The sequence below is a fragment of the Scardinius erythrophthalmus genome (assembly GCF_964197995.2).
Source record: "Scardinius erythrophthalmus genome assembly, chromosome: 17".
Taxonomy (NCBI): domain Eukaryota; kingdom Metazoa; phylum Chordata; class Actinopteri; order Cypriniformes; family Leuciscidae; genus Scardinius; species Scardinius erythrophthalmus.
The window spans coordinates 16,091,213-16,113,860 of NC_138237.1; the positions used below are offsets into that span (position 1 = coordinate 16,091,213).

Below are 22,648 nucleotides of genomic sequence, written 5' to 3' on the forward strand. Positions count from 1 at the left end.
GTCTGCACTGATGCACCCCATACCATGACAGATGTTTGCTTTTGCACCTGTTGCTGATGAAAGTCCGGATGGTCCCTTTAATCTTCGGGACTAAGAACTTAATGTCCGTTTTCCCCAAAAACAAGCTTAACGTGGACTTCTCTGACCTATAAGCACACATTTCCACTGTCTTTAGACCATCTGATGATAACGGGTCCAGAGAACTTGGCAGCATATCTGCAAAAAATTGAGCTTTCTCCTATAACATCAAGTTGCATTTCTTGATGCACCAGTTGACAATGGTTTTACAAAGTACTACTTGAGCCCATGTGGCTATATTTAACATAGCATTGATGGTTTCTCATGCAATGCCATCTGAGGGCTCGAAGGTCACACACATTCAACAGAGGTTTCCAACAGAGAATTTCTCTGGATTCCCTGAATCTTTTCACAATATGGTATGTGGTGAAAGGATTAAATCCTTTGCACTCTTGCATTTAAAAATGTGATTTTTGAATTGTTTGACAATTCTCTCATGAAATTTGGCAGGAAGTGGTGCCCATATTTGCTTGCAAAAACCAAGCCTTTGGTGGATCTTCTGGTTATACCCAAACAAGTTACCCTCACCTATTCACCTGCTAATTGTGGACTGTTTAATATGGGTAATCTTTTCACTTTTGTTTTGCCTCTGTCCCAACTTTTTTGGAGTGTATTGCAGTCATCGATATCAAATTTGTTTATATTTACAAAATACAATTATGTTGGTCAGTGAAAACATTGGAAATATTTTATTTGTACTTTTAACAGTTATATAAAGGTCAGAGAGAATGAACAAATCACATATTCTTGATTTTACTGCATTGTACAAAATGTCCCAACATTTATGTAAATGTGTTGCATTTTTCATGTTTTCATGATCCTGATGAATTGCAGACATGGAAAATTATGAAATATTAAAAGGAAGTTGGAAATTGTGATTTCTAGCATTTTATGCAAGCTTATGCCCACAGTTATTTTAGGTATGATGTATTAAGAACAAAAAAAAAAAAACACTAACATCAGATTTACTGGTGTTTTCATTAAGATGTACATTTGTCTTCAGCTGCCTCATAAATCATGTCAGTATGCTTTCCTCAGTCTGATCATCTGGCAGGAATTTAAGCTGACATTCAGAGACAGAGTGAGCAAAGCAGTTATTTTAGAGGCAGCTCTCCACAATGAATTGCTGACATGACATGATATAAGATAATTTAGCCGTATCCCATCATGCCATAATTCTGTCTGTGCCTTTTATAATTGCAGAGCCTTCTCTTAAAGACACAGTGAGCAGAAATTGGACTCATTTAAGGTTAAAGAAAAATATCATGGCGTTTCAAACCATTTTTTAGCATGATAGACTCAAATTATCTCTTCTATTGTTTTTTTTTTTTTTTGTGCGTGTGTGTGGAAAAAGTACCTTGGGTGTTCTGGGTGTTTAGCTTCTTTTGTGTTCCGTAGAAGAAAGAAAGTCATATGGGTTTGGAACAACAAGATTGTAAGTGTTTTTGGGTGTCCCTTTAAGGAATATCTCATAAGGAGGGGTAGAAGATAGAGAGTGAAAAAGATGAATATACTATATTATTTATAGTATTATATAGTTGTGTGTGTGTGTGTGTGTGTGTGTGTGTGTGTGTGTGTGTGTGTGTGTGTGTGTGTGTGTGTGCGTGTGTGCGTGCGTGTGTGCGTGCGTGCGTGCGTGTGTGTGTGTGTGCTATATAAAACAGAAAATGAACGAGTGAACATTCAAATGAGTTTAGAGCTGCTGCAAATTCATTTTGCAGCAGTTTTTGCAACAGTCCATCTTCTCTGTGGTCTCTTTTGCCTGCTCTTTCCCTCTTTCATTGCTCAGCACAGGCAGCAAGAGTGGGCTTGAGCCATGAAATCCATCATTCCACTTCATCTGCGGCACTCTCCCTTTCTGATCAATGATAGCGCTAATAATAACTGCCACATAGTTACCTCCAGCTCTCTGTCGGTCCAGCACAGCTCCGGGCCCCCCTCTCCAGATTGCCCAGTCCGATTAAGAGCCCATTACAGGGGCTGTTTACTCATAATGTCCCTCAGGCCTGGCCCTGCTTTGTTTGCCTGTCTAGAGATCCAAAGGTGATGAGATGACCTTCTGTAACTGCAAAAGTTCATTCTCTCTCAGTCATTTTCAGTGGTCTTTTTAGTGTTTATTATTGACAAGAGACTTGTGGGGGATTATTTTGTGAACCTCCCCCAAATATATGCTTGAATGCATTTAAAAATCTCAAAAAAATACTGAAAATTGTTATCAAAAAGTTTACTCTAGTTATAGTGTTTGTTAACCGGTTTGTTCTGATGTCAAAGTAATCACAGAGTGTCCCTATTATGCTATTTCAGATATTACCTTTCATGCAGTGTGTAATATAGCTATTTGTGAATGTAAAAGGTCTGCAAAATTTCAAATATCAAAGTGCATGATAAATGGAGTTATTATCTACCAAAAAAAGGATCTGATTCTGAACTGCCTGAGACGAGTCATCAGTAATTGCAGTCTTTTTCCAAATGCATATGGTCTTAATTGGCCGCCGCAAACAGCGTCTACTTTGACCCACCCTCAAAGACTGTAGTTGTAGCTGAGGCCTGGAAGAGTTTGGTTCATGTTGTCGACATGTTGAGAAGGCGTTGTTATCTGCGCTGCGTAAGCAAATCCACTTTGCATCGATTTCTAAAGGATGAGGACTCGCGCTCAAATTGATACGGTAAAGCCGACGCCATTGTTACTGTTATCACTGTGTGTACAAGTGCTGAGGAAGCCTCCAAAGTTGAAATTCAGATATGGTAATGGTTGTTTCATTTCTGTCACGCATAAGTGGCAGACCAATCACAACAGACTGGGCCATTTGACCAATCAGAGCAGAGTAGACTTTTGGGAAGGAGGGGTTTAGAGACTGTATCATTTATCGAACCGTTTCAGACTCTGCAAGAGAGGCGATGCTGCAGTGTATATTATAATTTTTTTACATTAAATGCTTGCAAACCTACTGTGGGAGACCTTCAAAACAAAAGGAACCTTTAAAATATGGACACTTTAAACAAGTAAGTTATCCCAAACCTGTAGGAGCTTCCAAATTTACATTTTCTTCTGTAGAACAAAATACATCTTCAAGTCATTTTATTTGCATAATAAGAAGTAAAACATCATCTAACCCTAATCTAATCTGTACATTTTCTCCATTACAAAAAATAATAAATTCACTTCATTTTACCTGAGGTGATGATGTCCACTGGTCATCAGTCTTGATTTTACCATCATAGACATGCGGCTAAAGTTTGTTTTCATTAAAAGTACAGTCCTGCCAACACACAACCAAGGGCCAGTGACTCTAAAACTCAGCAGACTCAAAACTCACTGTGACATCCGGCCCCATCACAGCCTTCAGCTGCTAAAGTAATCATTAGAAAGAGAAGATGGACTGCCTGTTCTGTCCAAGACCTCTTCTGTCCCAATAGATCCACATTACCAGTCCCCCACCCCTGGAACAAAGACCTAATTTCTCTCTTAATGTTAAATAATCTTTTAATTTAGCTGTGGATCAATGCGTTTATTTTCCTTGGGAAGTGAAATATTTGTTATGCTTTGAATTTGATTTGATTTGTTTGCTGGATGGTGTAAAAACCTTCCCATACCTTCTCATAGTTATTTGAATATTGTGCACAGACAGTTATCTCAGCTAGACGTTGTAAAACATGCATTTCATTGACTTGCTGTCATGGCTGTTGAGAACAGATTGTTGTGTCATCACATTTTGATGCGATTATTGCAGTGAACCGTGATTGAGTATAAATACGGCTGACTGCTCTTTCGTCAAATTAAGCATCTCATGCATTATTGACATATTTCAGATGTGCAAGAGAATTCAAGGAACTAAGCAAGATTCATTTTAAAGTTTAAAGGTACCAGTACAATGAACAGATCAAAATACACTAAGAAAAAAGAATCTGTGCAAAAACAGAAAAGGTACTTGTAATTTTCTGCCAGGACATTTTCCATTAAGTTTACTGACATTTCCTTTAACCCTAAAACACAACACAATGCAATGCGTATAATTAAAGAAACACCTCTGAAAAATTCATATGGAAAATTCCTAACCACTATTAATAATAGCCTTTTTAGTGTACCCATAGGCCTATATTATGCTAAACTACACTTTAAATTCAGTACATAAGCCATAATGTACATTTGGTTTATTTTGCAACCAAAAACATAAAAGAAATAGACATGAAAAGAAGATATTTTGAAAAATGTCTGTAACCAAACAGTTGACGTGTTCATTTACTTCCATAGTAGGAAAAAAAAAATACTATGGAAGTAAATGGACACATTAACTGTTTGGTTACAGACATTTTTCAAAATATCTTCTTTTGTGTTCAGCAGTAAAAAGAAATTCATACAGGTTTGAAACAACTTGAGGGTGAGTCTATGATGACAGAATTTTCATTTTTGGGTGAACTATCCCTTTAAATATAGTGAATAGTTTGAGGGCAACGATCTGAACGCTGAATTCTCAGATTGACCAATAAAAAGAGCCATACAATGAAAAAGAACTTTTTATTTCCATACAAGATTAAAACTTTTTCTATGTGTTGATGGGAATCTAAAATTATTGTTTCACTATTTGCACTTTTTTCAATTCAATGGGAGAACCCAGGGCCATTTTTCAAGCTCTCTCCAGAATATTTTAACAGCACCACACTAGCCGATAAGAGAATGAAAAAATAGATATATTTTTGTCTATGCTCTCATTTAAGAGCCCTCTTTCTGAGTCACCTCACTGTTAACTCTCTGGGGGCATTCACTGCCACTCAAAATCTGGCTCATACATTTTATTTAGACTGAACAGGGGAAAGGTCCTCTTCCTGTCCTGAGGGACTGATAACGCCACACACTGAGTGGAGGAAATAGCTACAGCTTCACACAATTGCCCTTTTGTATTTATTTGGTCATTTTTAAGCCCTCTTTCCTCCATGATCAACCACTTTTTTTGCAAGTAATTTACAATAAAGATGTGTGCTTCATAGAAGTCCTGTTGGCTTGGTTTTGCATCATAAAACCATTGATTTTCATGAATCAGAGAGTACTACATAAGCTTTTTCTGATCATTTTTACTTGCTGAGTTCACTTACTTGTTGAGCTCATAAAATTATTATGAGAAGGAATTCAAACTTAAATGGTTATTTTCTCTGCAAAGATTGACCTTGGGTGTTCATTTTGATGAATGAGTTTTCAACACCATGATTTCAGGGTGTTATTTATCATGACATGATCGATGGCATTTCATCAATCCTGATCAATTTTTATGGTGAAAATTATTTTTCCAGTTGCTTTATTTGTATACTTTTATATATGATGGTGTCAAATGTCCATCAGAAGAGAAAATCAAGCGTATAAATCAAAACTCAACGATGAAACTATAGGAACCAGTTTGATTAAAACAGTGGCCTTCATTTTTCCAGTCCGATTTGAACAGGCTATTTCCTGCTCTTCGTCCTGAATGACTTTTATTTTATCTATTTGCATTGACCCGCTGAAGATGAAGTTAAAAAAGAGATAGAGAATGGCCCTGATTACCAGCCCCTGATGTGACTTCACACCAGGTGATCATAGTCATCCAAGGGTCAAGGGGGGTCACATCCATCAGTCCAGCAACGAAAAAGGTCCTCGTGCCAGGGTTCTTCCTCTTTTTCCCACTGGAGAGTGATGACGGCCTTGTTCCAGATAAGGGACTGATCCATTGGCCTGATTTGTGGCCAGCAGAGCAATTTCAATACCCGTCTTTGCACTGATAGATGAGGCCTGCTGTTGATAAAGGGCCAATTTACTTTAGGGGCAATGGGGATGAAACTGCAGCAGTTGCCTTTATTTATCTAGACCACAATTCAAAGTGAAGAAAAAAAGTGGCAAAAGAGAGTAAAAATAATGTATAGAGTCAGAATGAAAGAAAAGTCACAGTGTTTTGATTGGTATGACAAAGCTTTCAACTGACTGAGAATATTTCACACACAATGCTTTTGTTTGAAGGAGTGTAACAGTGTAAGCGGTCATTTACATGGTGACACGTTGTTACGTTCAAAAACAGGTATTTTGAAAATTAATGTGCTTTTTATTCAAATTTAATTTGTCATAGGTCGACAAAAGACCTCCTCTGCAAGAGAAATCAAGGCCTTCTTCTACATCACCGCCCACCAATTCACACGTCACGTAGTAGTAAATAGCCTACAAGACAGACGCAAAGGATTACCCAAGCAACAAAACAATAGAGGATTAGCCTACAAGACGTTTTGCAGTGTCAAAGTGTGGAAAAACAGTCTTTGCATCGCCTTCCTTGTGATCCTAACATTAAAAAAGCATGGATAAACTTTATCTTTTTAAGAATATAAGAACGACAGAGCAACAAACTCATAATTCGTTACACAAAACACCCTAAATTATCTTTTGTCAACTTTAGGCTAACTGTGGTAACTCAGTACTTAAACTTTATTTGCCACAACCAAGACTTATAAAGCTTATGTAATATGCATAAATGCTTCACATTTGGCAAATGTTTCAAATATATAATGAGAGAAACACCTTTCTGTCTTTGTTTAAAAAACGAATGTATAATGTAATAACTACCTCACAAATAGTCTACATATGGGATAAATGACTGCTCTGTCGCATGGAGTGTCCTTGGTATAAGGTTTGTCTTTTGATTCAGGATCAGACTCTGGCTCAAACATGTATGGCTGAATTTCACCCATTGCCATTTTCAACATCGGAAGTTTTCAAAACAGTTCCACAAGTGTAATGGTGGGGATGTTGAAAATATGTTAATATGCTAAATGGTTACCCAATCGTATACTCTAAAAAAGATGGTTCTTTAAAGGTGCTTTACAAGTAGTAACGGTTCTATTTAGAACTGTAGTGTCCTGAAGAACCATTTATATGCTGAAATGGTTCTTTGTGTTGGAGTTTAGGGTTCTCTGCTCCCGCCTTTTTGTTTTTCAAATCTGTAACTGTCAAAAAAAAAAATGCAGTAGGCTACATGACCACTTTAAGGGAAATAAATGCCATCTCTATATAGCCTGGCTAACGTCAGACCTCTTCTCATTGAGACGTGGTCTGGGAACCACATGTTCATTTTCTCGTATTTGAGGCGTGGTTTACGAATGCCCAGAGCCGTTTATTGGGCGCTACGAATGTCTATCAAATGCGCCTGCACGTAGCTCATAGCCAATCGTTTCAATTATACCAGATGACGTATGTAGAGCGACAGAAATTCGACGAGGAAGAAGACGAAATAAACTTGTGTTCTAAACTACTTAGAACACTATAAGGCTGCATCGAAAGGTAACTTCACGTCTGATGCCATGTTGGATCCATAGATATAAACAAACTGCTTCGGTGTGTCGCATAGACATCGTCATCGTCTTGCTGCTCCCTCCCCGTTCTGTGATTGGTTCCCTTTTTGAGGGGAAAATCTGGTCCATGGCTTACATTCAGAGTTTGCAGATTTCTCAGATGGAGATGGAAATGACAACTGAAACTTTTGCACTTGATATTTTCTCTGTAATGTTAAATGTGTTGACTGAGCATGATGAGGATAGACTAAGACATACTTCTTATAAGAATGGTGTAAGAAAGAAGAAAGATCAGTAACTGCTTCTGAATTATGTGGCTCTCATTTTAATACACATTTTGAATACTTTTACAACTCAAAAAGCAATCTCCTTTAAATGCAAGTTCCCTTGGAATGATTAACAAATTCATCTCAAGACTCAAACAATAATGAATGAAACCGAGTGAGATACATTTTCTTCACATTAGTGACATTGTTTCAATACAGACCTCATTATTTTGTTGTATTTCAAATACAAGATGAGCCTTATATAAAAGTAATTATTAACCACATTCACTTGGTACAGACATGGCTGCTTTTTAAATTAGAGATGAGCTCTTTGTTATTTCTGAGTTTTGCTGGGGTGAGATTAACATGTATTTCAAGCACTGAGCAAATTTGAGAGCTCATATAATACAATTTTAACAGATTAAAAAAAATTACTGATTATTGTTTTTTGTAATATTGCTGTTACATATCCAGATTGCCACTATGTATCCTAAGTAGCAAAATACTCAAACTAAATATATGCATATGTTTGACTGTGCAGATGTGCAGAAATATCTACACACACCCTTACGGCTGTTGGACGTGACACACTTTTATTGCATTAGGCTGCTGTTTTGTTTGTGCTATCGGTGCTACTCTGCCTCAGGTTCTTTTTGAAGTCTATCTACTTTGACAGATGTTTTCCATAGTCTTGCCTTTATTACTCTGAATTTCATACAATCACAAATAGTATATATTCATTTGCATACAAATTTGGGGGGATATGACTGATAGTCTGATGTTCCTTTGAATCCTCCCTCGTGGGCCTGTGGTTCATCAAGCACATTTTCTCTGAAAAACCTAATAAAAGATTTAAGGTTTTACAAATTCATAGTTTATGCGAGATGCATAATTTGCATGTAAATATTTGGGAATACAATAACATTATATTTAAGAGGTATATGTTCATATCATTCGTTTCAAAAATAATAATAATAATATTAAAAACACCCTAACTATTTCGAAAAAAGTTATAATGTAAGCTATTTTAAGCTAAAAGAGTGTGTAGCATTTGCGGAATCTTTGAGAGCCATGGTCAGACCAAAACTGTTTGGATATGGCATCTATAAATTTACATCAGGGAGATCATTTCTATTCATTTCTATTTGTGATGTCATTCTCAGCTCTCAACCTATAGATGGCGCTGTTACAGTGCTAGTCGGCGGACATGACATCATAACAAGCGTTTTTGACTCTTCTTGGGTCTAAGCGCGGTCTATTGGAATTTACTAGAAATATATTTTTTCTCTCTCTCTTGCGTGTGAGGTAATGTACTCAAAAACTTATTTGACACGTTTAATATCTGTTTTAAGTGAACATGAACCCGATGGAGCGTTTAGTTGTTTTACAGGGTAAACTCAGTAATGTGCAGGCTACACAGTTAGCTGATAGTGGAGCTAGCTGGCTAACTTCTAAGCGGTAATATTAGCGAAAAATATATTTTGACAAATTAAAATGTTGTGTTTAAGAATAGTCTGACAGTGGTTATTTAAGAAGCATGTAATATGCAGGTTTTCATTGATAACGGTCACTGGCACTTTAGGGAGTGCTAGAAGTAACATTACCTCACTAGTTATGCTGAATGTTTTGAAATGTCATTGTATTATATTACTGCCATTTATTTCAGGTTTGGTGTTGACCTGTGGTCTGAGTTTCCATGGCTGTACCTGCCCTGCAACAGCCCAGTTATCTTCTGGTTAGTACTAGATGTGTGTGTGTGTGTGTGTGTGTGTGTGTGTGTGTGTGTTCGTTCTTTCTAACCTTTGTGGCTTGATGTCCTCAGGCCAATTTAAAGGCAGACTGGACTAATAAACCTCTTCATCAAAGATGTCATGAGCTGTGCAAAATTATAGACGATTACCCTGCAAAGGTACAGTTTTCTGATTTATTGCATATGACAATGTTGAAATACCCCTTTTTATTTGTACATTTATTATTAATGTTACCATTTACAGTGTTGTGATACACTTTTATAGTTTAACATGGAGGATCCGTTGCAGGCTTTTTAAACCCAAAAAGCCAGCAAAGCCTGTTTTTATTTTATTTATTTTTTGGATTCATCAGAGGAATCCATTAAGGCAGCTGTGCCGTTGCCCATGTATTAGAGATTAAATGCAGTGTCATCTGCTTGGCACATGGCACTGGACCAGCTGCTGTCCTGCTGCTGCCACTTTACCCTCACCCTGACTTAACTCTGTGCTGTCGGAATGAATGATTTTTGTTTAGTACTGAACTCTGTGACCCCGTTTCTCAGATTCATTTGAGCGTTGGTTGGCACATGCCTGTTCTCTGGCTTCATTTGTCGGCTCTTCTGTTTATTTGGATTATTTAAAGGGTGGCACGCATGCGTCCCTGCTCTTTCAAGAAAGTCACGAAAAGTCTTGTTTGTGTTTATGACATACATGTTTGATTAGGATCTGCATGCGATCTTTCCCTGGTTGGTGGAGAGCGTTTTCGGTAGCCTGGATGGAATCCTTACTGGCTTGAATCTTCGGTTTCTGCAGGCTCGTGCAGCAGAGTACAACATCGCCATGGACTTCCTGTACCCTAGGTTCTTTTTATTTTGTTTGTAATTTTTGTTTACTTTTATTTTTATGGTATTCTGTGTGTTTTTGTATGTATGACTGATATTACCACTGAGTACAAATCTGATATATACTACTGTTTACAAGTTTTTATTTGTTTTTTTTTGGAAAGAAATGAAATCAATTATTCAGCAAGAATTCATTAAATTGAATTAAATCGATCAAAAGTGACAGTAAAGACATTTATAATGTTACAAAATATTTGTATTTCAAATAAATATCGTTCTTTGAATCTTTCTGTTTATTAAAAAATCCTGAAAAAAGGGGTTTGACTGATTCCAAAAAAAAATTAAACAGCTCAACAATAACAAGAAATGTTACTTGAGCACAAAAAAAAGCAGATTATAATGATTACTGAAGGATCATGTGACACTGAAGACTGGAGTAATGATGCTGAAAATTCAGCTTTGCCACCTCAGGAATAAAATGTGTTTTAAAATATATATAAAAAAAGTTATTTATGTGGATATATATATATAATATAATAGAATATATATATATATATATATATATATATATATATATATATATATATATATATATATATATATATATATATATATATTACAATTTTACTGTATGTTTGATCAAATAAATCTGTGTAAGACTTCCATCAAAAACATTAAACAAACTTTTGAACAGTAGTGTAAATATTAAAATGTAGCCCTGTTGTAATATATATTTTTTTAATATTTATTCAAGCAGTGGTCCTATGATGAAATTGGTGTACAAACTACAAGCTGAGGAATACAAGTATGAGTTTCCAGTCAGTTATCTGCCGGTAAGTGTGCTCTACACATTAACTGAAAAAAGTTTGTTTATGTTTTTAATGTTCATTAATTATGTTTATGTTCAGAGCCGGTATTCATTTAGGTTTTGGCGCATCATCCCTGATTTATTTCAAAGTATAAGTTAAGTTATTTTCACAGCGTTAATATATCAACCATATTTGCATTTATTTGTTCTGTATGTACAGGGTCCTATAAAGTTGTCCATTCAGGCAGGGGTTCTGCCGGATTGCCCTCTGTTTCACAATAAAATTCAATTCCCCATGTCAGGCCTTCTATTCCTCAGTACGTCTTAGCTCTTTTCACCCTCACTTTTGTGTTTTACAATAAAATATGTTGTATAACCTTCTGTAACAGTTACAAGGCTGTTTCATCACTCTACATCTTTCTTTCACATATCTGTTCTTAATCTTTCACAGATCCTTTTGAATATTATATGTTCAACTTTGCCTCCAGTCTCATGGCTCCAAAGGTAAGTGCTGCAGTCATTTTTATAAAATATATTATATAGAATAATTATAAGCGTTACACAATTTTATTGACTGAACGTTGAAATGTTGTTTAATCATTTTTTCAGAACTACCCTCCAGGGCAGCATGGGAGTTGCTCAGACAGTGCGTACTTTGTGCTTGTTGACACCTACCTCAAGTACTTCCTTCCTACAGAGGGAAATGTGCCTCCATCACCTTTCTCAGACACCAGGGGCACTGTGGCCTCTCCTGCTCCGAGGTATCACAATGTCATTTTTAAAGATCGTTTTCTCAGCAAATAAACTCTAGTTTTCTAAGCTTTTATATGCTTTTTCTCTCAGGTCTCCCAATGTGCCTTATGTTGGAAAGGGTGGTTACAGCACCGGTCTGTTAAAACGTCATATTACCCATCAACCCTCAGTCAACGCTGACCCTGCCGCTCAAGAGATCTGGAGGTCAGAGACGCTTCTGCAGGTAGGAAAACATGTTCTTAATTCATGAGTTTACTTAACGATTTGGTGTGTACTAGGGGTGGAGCCGAACCCGAATACGGTATTCGGAAAGGCACAAATAGTGTGTTTTTTACGAATACTTATTTCGAACAAATACTTTAAAAAATATTTGTATTCGTGAACAAGAAAAACTCTATATCAAAAAGCTGCGTTTCCTCATGAGACATGGCGACCGGCGGCGCTGCTGATGTGGTGGCTGTAAATCCACTTGTTGATAAGAAAGGAGGAAAGAGCCACATATGTAAATATTTCGTTCACATAGCGCGTTTTTTGCGCGTTCAGATTTCAAATGTAGGCGCGCGGCAAGCGAGCAGAGCGCTTGTTTTTCCAGGCGCATAGCAACGACAGACGCCACGAGAGAGCAATGCTTGTGGAAAGGAGAAAGCGGTGCTAACTGCGCTCTCCGTGATGACGAGGAAGTATCAGCAAAGAATTAATTGATTTCTAGCCTTTGCATTAGCTTTAGATATATTTATGGAGATGAGAAATGAAATAAAAAGCCGTCATTAATATCAGTCCGTCAGAAAAGCAGTTCTAGGCTTATTCTTGGCTGGATAACTATCTAATTTTACTCGAATACAAATACAAATACTTTTCCCCCCTCAACAAATACAAATACAGATACAAATACCGGCTGCTTTGCACACCCCTAGTGTGTACTCATGCATAAAGTTGTGTGTTTCTAAAGGTGTTTGTGGAAATGTGGCTCCATCACTATTCTCTGGAGATGTACCAGAAGCTGCAGTCTCCTCAGGTGAAGGTAAGAACAAGATACAGGCCATTAAACCTACGCACTCCCTTCTTCCACTGCGCACGGCTGGCTGGCTGGCTGAACACCACCACCCTCCAATGCTTCACCCCTTCACTGCATAGGGACTGCTGCACGACACCCACCCTGATGTATGCGCTTCCTCTCCCTCTGTGAATGACACACATGTGCTCTGTTTACAGATATATCCTATATTTTTGTAAGCATTTTTAGAGGGGGGGATTCCTGTTCATCATCACAGTCATTCCGACTGATCTAATGTCATGTATATCCGGTTTTATCCACGGCACGCTACTTTTTTTTTATTTTTACTTTTATGAGTATACTAGCATATAGATGATCTTAATGTATGGCTAAACGGAGATTGGCTAAAAACCACAGAACTCCCTTTTGTGGTTTTGTCTTTAAAGGACTTTAATACTAAATGGGTTTACATTAAAATTAACATTTTACACCACTTTAAAATTAACATTTTGCTTAAATCAACATGAAATAACTATTTCTATATTTATTTTGTATATAAAATATTTTATTTATTCAAGTCAGAGTTTGACATTGCAGTTGACCCAGCTTATTCCATTCTTTAAAACATTTGTTTTTGCTCTTACAAAATTTGCAAACAAAATATCATTTTTATTGTGCAATACATGAGTATGAAGGGTATATATTACATTATGCACTACAGATTGGTTGTAGTATATTATGTAATATATATACCTCCCTTCTATAAGAAGTTCATGAAAAATGAATATTCCTTTTTTTTTTTTTTTTTTGGTTATCTCTTTAATTGATGATCATATGGTAGTTTTCTAACTAATCGGCTTCATTTCAGATCAAGCTGTTGATTTAAAAATGTTAGCTGAACAATTGTGTCTTTTGTAGCTGGCTGTTTTAAGCATATTGCTGATGCATTTCATGTGATTTTGGCCATCTTGTAAAGCTCTCTGGTAGTTTACTGGGGACCCCTAGTGGTTTCTGTCGTTGACAAGTTTTTGTGTAGAACATCAATCTCCCTTGAACTGTTTTATTTCCTCAATGACTTGCCTGTTAAAATCAACCCAAAGTCACATGACTGCTGGAAATAGAAGGGAATAAAAGAGAAATACAGTTCTTTAATTCATATTTACTGTGGTCTCTGTTGCTTGATGATTTGGGCAGAATAAGCACTCTAGCACATTACATATTTGGCATGTGATTGAAGTAGTAGAATTTTTGCTTCATGTTCGAGTCCGCATGATGCAGCCCGCTGGCTTCTTGATATGTCTTCCGTCTTTGTTCTTTGGCTGTGGGATGTATGTAATCTTTTGGTGTCTTTGGCTTCCGAGTCTATTTCCCTGTCCGTGCGTTATTTACAGTCAGTATATCAGTGTAAGTCTCCCTCCAGTCAGCCCAGATCATATTAAGTGTGGCATCATTTATTTAACGTCTTTGTGCTGGAGATTATGAACTGAAAGTCACCAGTTTACTGAAAATGAAAGTAATAGTTCACCCAATTAGAAAATTCAATCATTTAATCATACTCATGTTGTTCTGAACCTGTATGCTGTTATTTTGTTCATATGTAACACAATTGTTTTTTCTTTTTTATGTAATATTACATTTCATATACTACTGTTCAAAAGTGTAGGGTTTGATAAAAATGTAAGTGTTTTTGAAAGAAGTTTCTTAAGGCTGCATTTATTTGATCAAAAGTTAAAAAAAAATAAAATTGTGAAATAATATTATAACTCAAAATAATTATTTTCTTTTTTTAATGTATTTTATTCTTGTTAGCAAAGCTGAATTTTCGGTAGTAATTACTACATGATTCAGTGTCACATGATATATCAGAAATTATTCTAATATGCTGATTTAAATAGTTGAACGGGTGTGTGTGTGTGTGTGTGTGTTTAACTGTAAACACATTACATAAAAATGTAAATATCTGTGATCTAAGATTTTCTTCTCCATGGAAAAAAATAACTATATGGATTTGGAATGAAATGAATAAACTGACAGAATTTCCATTAATTGGGGTGAACTGTTAAACTCTAGTGAGTAAAAAAATCTGCACTGTAAAGATATAATTCTGTTTGCATGGCCTGAATTTATTTAGCAAAAATGAACTAACTTTGTCAGAGAGTAAATTGGTGACTTTTATTGGTATATTTAATGGTGAAAACTTTAAAGATGCAGTGTCTCCTTTTCTGCTCTCATAAGATCCATTCGGTTTTATTTGGAATTATAGAGATTAGACAAAGCTGAAGGCAATATAACACTTCATCAAACAGACACTTCTCTTGAGAATCAAGGCCTACATTACAAATAATCTTCCTTGGTTGCCTTGACTACAGTTGCAGGCTTTCTGAGGCAAACACTTCTATTTAGTTTATGCCATAGTTTATTCTCTAGTTAGCAGCATTCCTCAATTTGTTTTGCCTTTTGGAAAATGTTAGTCACAATTTCTGTGTAATTTTAATAAGAGTATGTCCACTTGGCCATATTTCATCAAACTTGCATAGTTAGAAAATCTTTAAATGCCTCTCAGCCTTACGCTAGAGGTTTGCCTTGGTACGAAAAGGACAACTGCATCATCTTCATGTTCATTGCATTTGTGTCTTTTGTGGTCAATATCGATTTGTCTCTTTCTTTCCTTTTGTACACCCCCATTTCGGTCCTGACTATATCCAACTATTTTCTCGGATTGCACTCTCTCCTTTTTCCTTTCTATTCTCATGTTCACTGCCCTGCTCCTCTCCCCTTTTTCTTCCTTTCCCCCCCCCCCACCGTGTTCCTCTCTTTCCCCCTCTCCTCCACCCGTTTGTGATGAGTCCTTCAGCTGGCGTTGTTGCAGTATCGCCTCAGTATGTCCAGCATGCTGTGCCAACCCCCCGCCCCACCAGGCTCTGGGACCCTCCACACATACCAAGTACTTTTACCTTTTCATTCAGTTCCACGGGCTTTCTGGAGGTAACCTCAGATTAGATAGGAGTTAGACTAGGGGTTGGTTTTAACACTAAGGTTTAAGCCCAGTTTGTAGGTTGGGAGATTTGGTCTGATTATAATGTGTGATTGAATTAATGTGACTACTAACTTGTCTTGTGATCTCTTAAATAATTAGGATATATTGTGATGTTTATTTACATTTTATGTGATCTGCTCTTTTTATTTGGTGTAATTTTCTTTTATTTGGCGTGGTTGTTCTTATGCCTTGAAGTGTGCAAACGCTACTACACCACACAGAATATCCAGACCAAATTGCCCAGATATCTTTTGTTTTGTAAAATACCTTGTTTCAACTGAATGTGTGAAGCCTCTGGTCTGATGGTTTCGAGAAAGTATTACACTGTGGATGATGCATGGTACATCCACAATACATGTGGACACATGGTATTGACATTCATCTCAGATGATCTGATCGCAACTGGACAAATGACTGATCACATTTACACCCGGTAGTAACAAATGTTTCTATTGCATTTACTGTGACCACTTGTTATTGATTCAGGGAGCTCGTTTTTCGGCATGTTTGTTACCACTTTTAGCTTAAGAGTACATTTTCTTTACAATTTTTCTTTTTAAATTTTAAATTTTATTCAAATAAAAGTATTTTTTTATTTTTTTATTTATGTAATATTTCAAGCAGAAAGCTCTTATTTTAACCCTTATAATGCACAAAAAAGCTTCAGATTATTTTCGGATTTCTGAATTAGTTCTGACTTCTGACCTAATATATATGTTACCGGCAAAATGTGTAATCAGGCATTCTATAGAATGCCTAGGTAATGTATAGAATTAGGTCATGTATTTTTGCCAAAAACCATCAGGCATTCTATAAATTGCCTAAGCATTCTATACAATACCGGGATTTCACACTTTGCCGGTAACATATATAATAGTTCTGTCGAATATAAGCATAAAATGCAGTCGTAACTTTTTGAGTGATTTCAAAACTGTATCTGATTAATAGCTTCTCGTTAATGACTGCATGTCCAAACTTTTAGTTTCACATATTACTACTACACTTACAACTTTTAAAAATGAAAAACAAATTAATAACACAAATTATACTTGAACTTTAGCAAAACCAGTGTGATGCAAGGACATTTTTTACACATTTTTATGAGAATACATTGTTATATGGAATTTATAAAAACAATTAATGAATTTAATCGAGCTCCTTAAATTAACTTAAGATGTGTGCCCTTCAAATAATCTGTCACTGCAAGTAAATGTCAGTCAAACCAGTTAATACCAGGTATAAATGGGGTCTCAATTTTTTTTATAATCTTAAAAGTCTGACTTGTGTTTGTGTTGTTTGGATGATGTCTTAGGAGCCCTTCACACCTACGGAGGAGCACGTCCTTGTTGTGCGTCTCCTAGTCAAGCATCTGCACGCTTTCTCCAGCAGCCTGAAACCGGAGTCGATCTCCTCCTCGCCCTCTGCACACTCCCACAGCAGTCCTCTGGAGGAGCTCAAGCGGTGGGTTTTACAGCTTGCTAGCATCTGTCAGCTTGTCCTGAGGTTCAGGCTATAGAACTAAAACATCTGTAAATCTAAGGTGGCATGTCGTAAAGAGGAGCTATTCACCCGATCAGGTGCCGCGGACTTGATTGAACTGTCTTCTGTTTTACTGCTCTGTCAATAAGCCTCCACTCTCTGTCTCCCACAGTGTAGTGGTGCAGAGGTTTGTCCAGCAAAAGCTGTATGTCTTTCTACAACACTGCTTTGGTCATTGGCCTTTGGACGCCTCATTCAGAGCGGTAAATGTCCTTGAGTGCTCACTGACATTTGGAGCCTACTTTATATGTTGGCAATAAACATTATGTGCTGTTCAAATCATAGTGAGGGCCATGATGCTAAAGAAATGCATTAAATGTAATTCAATGTGTTTATTTTGTTGTTTTAGATACTAGAAACGTGGCTTAGTTACATCCAGCCCTGGAGATACACTGGAGAAAAAAACAACACTCAAGCAGATGGCCAGAACAGAACTGTTCCCGATAAATGGTATTTATAATGTTGGGTGCTTGTTAAAGGATTACATACACTACTGTTCAAACGGTGTGTGTGTGTGTGTGTGTGTGTGTGTGTGTGTGTATGTATGTATATTTTATATATATATATATATATAGTACCAGTCAAAAGTTTGGAAACATTACTATTTTTAATGTTTTTGAAAGAAGTCTCTTATGCTCATCAAGCCTGCAGTTAAAAACGAAACAAAAAACAGTAATATTATGAAATATTATTACAATTTAAAATAATGGTTCTCTTTTTTTTAATATATTTTAAAATGTAATTTATTTTTGTGATGCAAAGCTGAATTTTCATCAGCAAGTACTCCAGTCTTTGGTGTCTTATGATCCTTCAGAAATCATTCTAATATGATGATTTGATACTCAGTTATTATCAATGATGGAAACAGTTGTGCTGTTTAATATATTTTTTTGGAATACTTTTTTCAGGATTCATTGATGAGTAAAACGTTAACAGCATTTATTCATAAAAACAGCATTTATTCAAAATAAAAACATTTCTAACAATATAAATCGTTACCATCACCTTTTATCAATTTAACGCATCCTTGTTGAATTAAAGTACTAATTTCTTTAAAAAAAATAGTTATTGTTCCCAAACTTTTGAACGGTAGTGTATATTGTTACAAAAGATTTCTATTCTAAATAAATACAGTTCTTTTCAACTTTTTATTCATCAAATAATCCTGAAAAAAGTATCTCAGGTTATAAAAAAAAATAATAAGCAGCACAACTGTTTCCAACATTGATCATAAATCATCATATTAGAATGATTTCTGAAGGATCATAAGACACCAAAGACTGGAGTACTTGCTGATGAAAATTCAGCTTTGCATCACAAAAATAAATTAAATTTAAAGTATATTAAAAAAGAGAACCATTATTTTAAATTGTAATAATATTTCAAAATATTACTGTTTTTGTTTTTGTTTTTTTTTTAACTGCAGGCTTGATGAGCATAAGAGACTTCTTTCAAAAACATTAAAAATAGTAACGTTTCCAAACTTTTGACTGGTACTGTATATATATGTATGTATATATATATATATATATATATATATATATATATATATATATATATATATATATATATATATATATATATATATATATATGTATATATATATATATATATGTATATGTTTTATTTGAGCACCAAATCAGCATATTAGAATGAATTCTGAAGGATCATGTGACACTGAAGAGTAAATTACGTTTTAAAATATGTTAAAATACACATTTTTAAATTGTAATAATATTCAACAATATTACTGTTTTTACTGTATTTTGATCAAATACAGCTTTGGTGAGCATAAGAGACTTCTTTCAAAAACTCTACCCCAATCTTTTTAATGGTATTGTACGATATTTCACAGAGAGCAGTTGATGCGACCTTCAGATCAGTTTACCAAAATAATTTTTGGTCTTTGTCATTTACAGGGCCTCATTTGTCCAGGAGAATCTGCTTATGTACACAAAGCTTTTCCAGGTCTTCTTGAATCGAGCCATGCGCACAGACTTGGTCAATGCCAAAAACGCCCTGATGATCTTTAGGGTCGCCAAAGTCTTTGTTCAACCAAATCTGTCAGAGATGATCCAGAAAGGTATTTTGGGAAATATGAATGAATGGAATTTTGAGTGGTGTTTTATATTATTTTATATTTTAAACAACACCCCATGGATTTTTATTATGATATGATTCTGTTTTTTGTTTTGTTTTTATGAGCAAATTAATGAGGTTATATCTCCAGGTGAACAGTTGTTCTTGGAGCCGGAGCATGCCATTCTCCAACGACAGAACCGTGTCTTCCTGACACCTTCACATGGTGGCAGCTTCCTTTCTTCCCGCCAGCCAATGGGGACGGACAGCGTCTTCAAGGTCAAAAGTCATGTTTATAGCCTGGAAGGGCAGGACTGCCAGTACAACCTGATGTTTGGTCCGGATCTACGGAAAACTGTAAGCTAACAATTAATTCTACATGTGCTAAAAAAGAGTTGGTGTTTCTTGCAAAATCAGTGATAAATGCATACAATAAGCAGTCAGCTCTTCATGAATGGTGTTACCACAGAAAGGAATAGTATCCCCTTAAACCCGAAGTGTACCGCCGGCGGTGCTTTGATCAACTATTAATGAGTGCCAAGTAGTCCCTGTAAAATGGAGTGTACCGCCCGCGGTCGCCACCTAGCTGCAATTTTTTTTATATTTTTCAAAACTACTGCCTTGATCAACACAAAATAGGTGTAATTTGAAAGTTTAGAGTCTGAACTTTACAATGAATGTAGCCAATTTGATTTACTCCTAAGTAGTGCTGAGTTATTTGCTGATAAATAGAATTTATTTTTTCATAATCTATAAAATGTTTTGTACTATGAACTGCAATGAGTCAAAATCATCATACAGCTCATGATACATTCGCAGATCATTGGAAATGGAACATCATTTTTTACAGCATATTATTACAATTAAAATGAGCCCAAAATTAACATTATTGCGTTGATCATGGAGGAACAATTTTAAAAATGCCCATTAGGGGGCGTCAAGGGCTGAACAAAAAGGCTATCTTGGTTCCAAATGCTGTAACTTTGGATTACTTTATGCAATCACCACAAAATTTGATCCAGATGCAGCTCACATTTAGGGGAACTTCACCAAAGAAGAATTAACCTCTACCGTATTTCTTTCCTGAGTTATTGGATGTCAAACAAGAAAGATATGCAAAAATTATATATATTTTTTTGTCTTTTATCAGCAGTTTCTCGGCATGAGAATGTCCAAATGTATTGTAAAATTTGAAAAGTGTTCTATCAAACGATACCTACCTTTTGACTCTCCTTGCTATATTTTTGGAGTTATGAGTCTTTAGTTTTGTGTGTCACTCTAAAAAACAACTCTAAAAATGCCTTCAGGGCTTAAGGGGTTATATACCATGATTCCTTCTGTCAATTGCAGGTGTTAAAGCTCATCCAGATTATTGCCCAAGCCCGACAGACTGCCAAACGGATATCGGATCATTCTACGGAAATGGCAGCAAACAGCTCTTTTTTCTCGTGGTTTGGCGTCGGCTCCTTAGATCACAACAACACCTTCAGTGGAGGAGAGATGGACGATTTGGGAGAGGGTGTGAAGAAAACTCACGAGTTCCTGGACAAAGCCCTGGACTATCTCTGTCAAATATTCAGAGTCAGTCTATTCCTGCTTTTATTTAGGATGTACGTCAAAAGTTTGGGGTCTGTAAATTTGTAAAAAAAAAAAAAAAAAATTATATATATATATATATATATATATATATATATATATATATATATATATATATATATATATATATATATATATATATATATATATATATATATATATATATATATATATATATATATATATATATATATATGTGTGCTGATTTGCTGCTCAGCAAACATTTCTTATTAATGTTGTGCAGCTTAATATTTTTGTGGTAATTGTTTATAAAAAAAATAAGTTTTTAAAAGAAGCACTTTCATTTGAAATAGAAATCTTCTGTAACATTATAAATGTCTTTACTGTCACTTTTAAATAATATATTGTGTCCTTGCTGAATAAAATTATTCTTAGGGAATTCTTAGAGACCACAAACTTTTGAACGGCGGTGCATACATTTATTTTACGTAGTTAATTACATAAAATGAAAGGTGAAAGAGTTGATTTTGGTTCTTATGTTGTTCAGTTAAATGCTGGGCAGCTGTCTCAGCTGATTGTCAATGTAGCGTCTGTAGACAATGAAGGAGCATCTAAACAACTGCCAGACTGCATCCCGAGTGAGAATGGCCTTGTGCTAACAGACCTGGGCAGGTTGCAGGTGAGTTTGAGAATGGCGAATTTCTTTAACATATTCATTTAGCAAATCCTAATGATTTTCTACCTATATAATTTCCTTTTTTTACAGATCATCAATGGTCTTCGCCGATTTGAAATCGAATATCAAGGAGACCCAGAGCTTCAACCTATCAGGAGCTACGAAAATGCATTTTTGGTTCGACTGCTGTTTCAGATCTCAACCTTTATGAATGCAAGAGTAAGAATATTGCTTTAGCCTGCAATGTAATCCAAAATTAAACATTATTATGGTCTTGCTTTGCATTTAATTTCAGTCAGATGTGACCATATTGTTTGTGTCTCGTAGTTGGGAGACCACATGGAAGCGCTGTGTTCTCGACAGGACCTCCTGGGCAGACTAGGACGACACTACCTGAGCAGTACCTCGGTTGTGGAGCAACGGCGGAAGAGTCCGGTGACGCGGCAGATGAGGGAACGTCCTCAGCGAGTCCGTCTCAGCCTGCGGGTTCTGGCCAGCTATCGCACCCTCCTCGTTCTCCTCCTGCTCTACATGCTGTTGGCACTACTATCATTCGGTGTTCTCTCCAGCACTGGACTCATTCTCATCGTCAGCTTTCTCTATGAGCTCCTCTTGAATTTCTTTAATGAAAAGCTAAAGACTCAGTAGATGGAGGTTCATCATGCCTTTTTTTTTTTTTTTTTATGTCGATACAAAACTTCAAGCAAAAGTACATGAAGGTTTTTATATACAGTATTTGCACTGAAAGTGTATTGTTACATTTAATGACAAATTGAACCAGAAATGTTCTATCCAATACACGTTTTTTATTTTATTGTTATGAAATGTGGTTAATCCAGTTTATCAGCCTTTGAGTTCATTTATAATGGTGTTTTGCCAATGTGGTTGTCAGAACAATCTGCATTTCATTAAACATAATGTGTATCATTTGTGTACTGGATTTTCATTGCTGTATAAACATAGATATGTATCAGATCTCCACTT

At 35.9% G+C, this 22,648-nt stretch overlaps 1 protein-coding gene across 4 annotated transcripts; it reads left to right on the top strand.

Annotated features, from left to right (window-relative positions):
• The first annotated feature begins 8,822 nt into the window (after positions 1–8,822).
• Positions 8,823–22,591, top strand: smpd4 (sphingomyelin phosphodiesterase 4). Of its 4 annotated transcripts, none has more exons than XM_081390147.1 (20): positions 8,840–8,954; positions 9,316–9,384; positions 9,472–9,558; positions 10,103–10,239; positions 10,979–11,054; positions 11,250–11,346; positions 11,481–11,533; positions 11,639–11,790; positions 11,873–12,005; positions 12,732–12,803; positions 15,631–15,720; positions 17,126–17,274; positions 17,465–17,555; positions 17,702–17,802; positions 19,272–19,435; positions 19,583–19,788; positions 20,782–21,012; positions 21,536–21,667; positions 21,755–21,883; positions 21,992–22,591. In XM_081390147.1, exons 2-20 carry the CDS (start codon positions 9,346–9,348, stop codon positions 22,310–22,312), a joined length of 2,460 nt encoding a protein of 819 aa, XP_081246273.1. In that variant the 5' UTR covers positions 8,840–8,954; positions 9,316–9,345; the 3' UTR covers positions 22,313–22,591. The 4 variants fall into 4 exon arrangements, with proteins under 4 accessions (XP_081246275.1, XP_081246273.1, XP_081246274.1 ...); XM_081390146.1 differs by having other exon boundaries at positions 8,843–8,954; positions 10,976–11,054; XM_081390149.1 differs by lacking the exon at positions 15,631–15,720 and having other exon boundaries at positions 8,823–8,954.
• Positions 22,592–22,648: the final 57 nt, after the last annotated feature.

Excerpts from the sequence above, each read along its gene's own strand:
- smpd4 (XM_081390146.1), top strand. The coding sequence starts at position 9,346 with ATGGCTGTACCTGCCCTGCAACAGCCCAGTTATCTTCTG. Across the intron at positions 17,803-19,271 it reads AGAACTGTTCCCGATAAATG|GGCCTCATTTGTCCAGGAGA; the intron begins GTATTTATAATG and ends TGTCATTTACAG. Across the intron at positions 21,013-21,535 it reads ATCTCTGTCAAATATTCAGA|TTAAATGCTGGGCAGCTGTC; the intron begins GTCAGTCTATTC and ends TATGTTGTTCAG.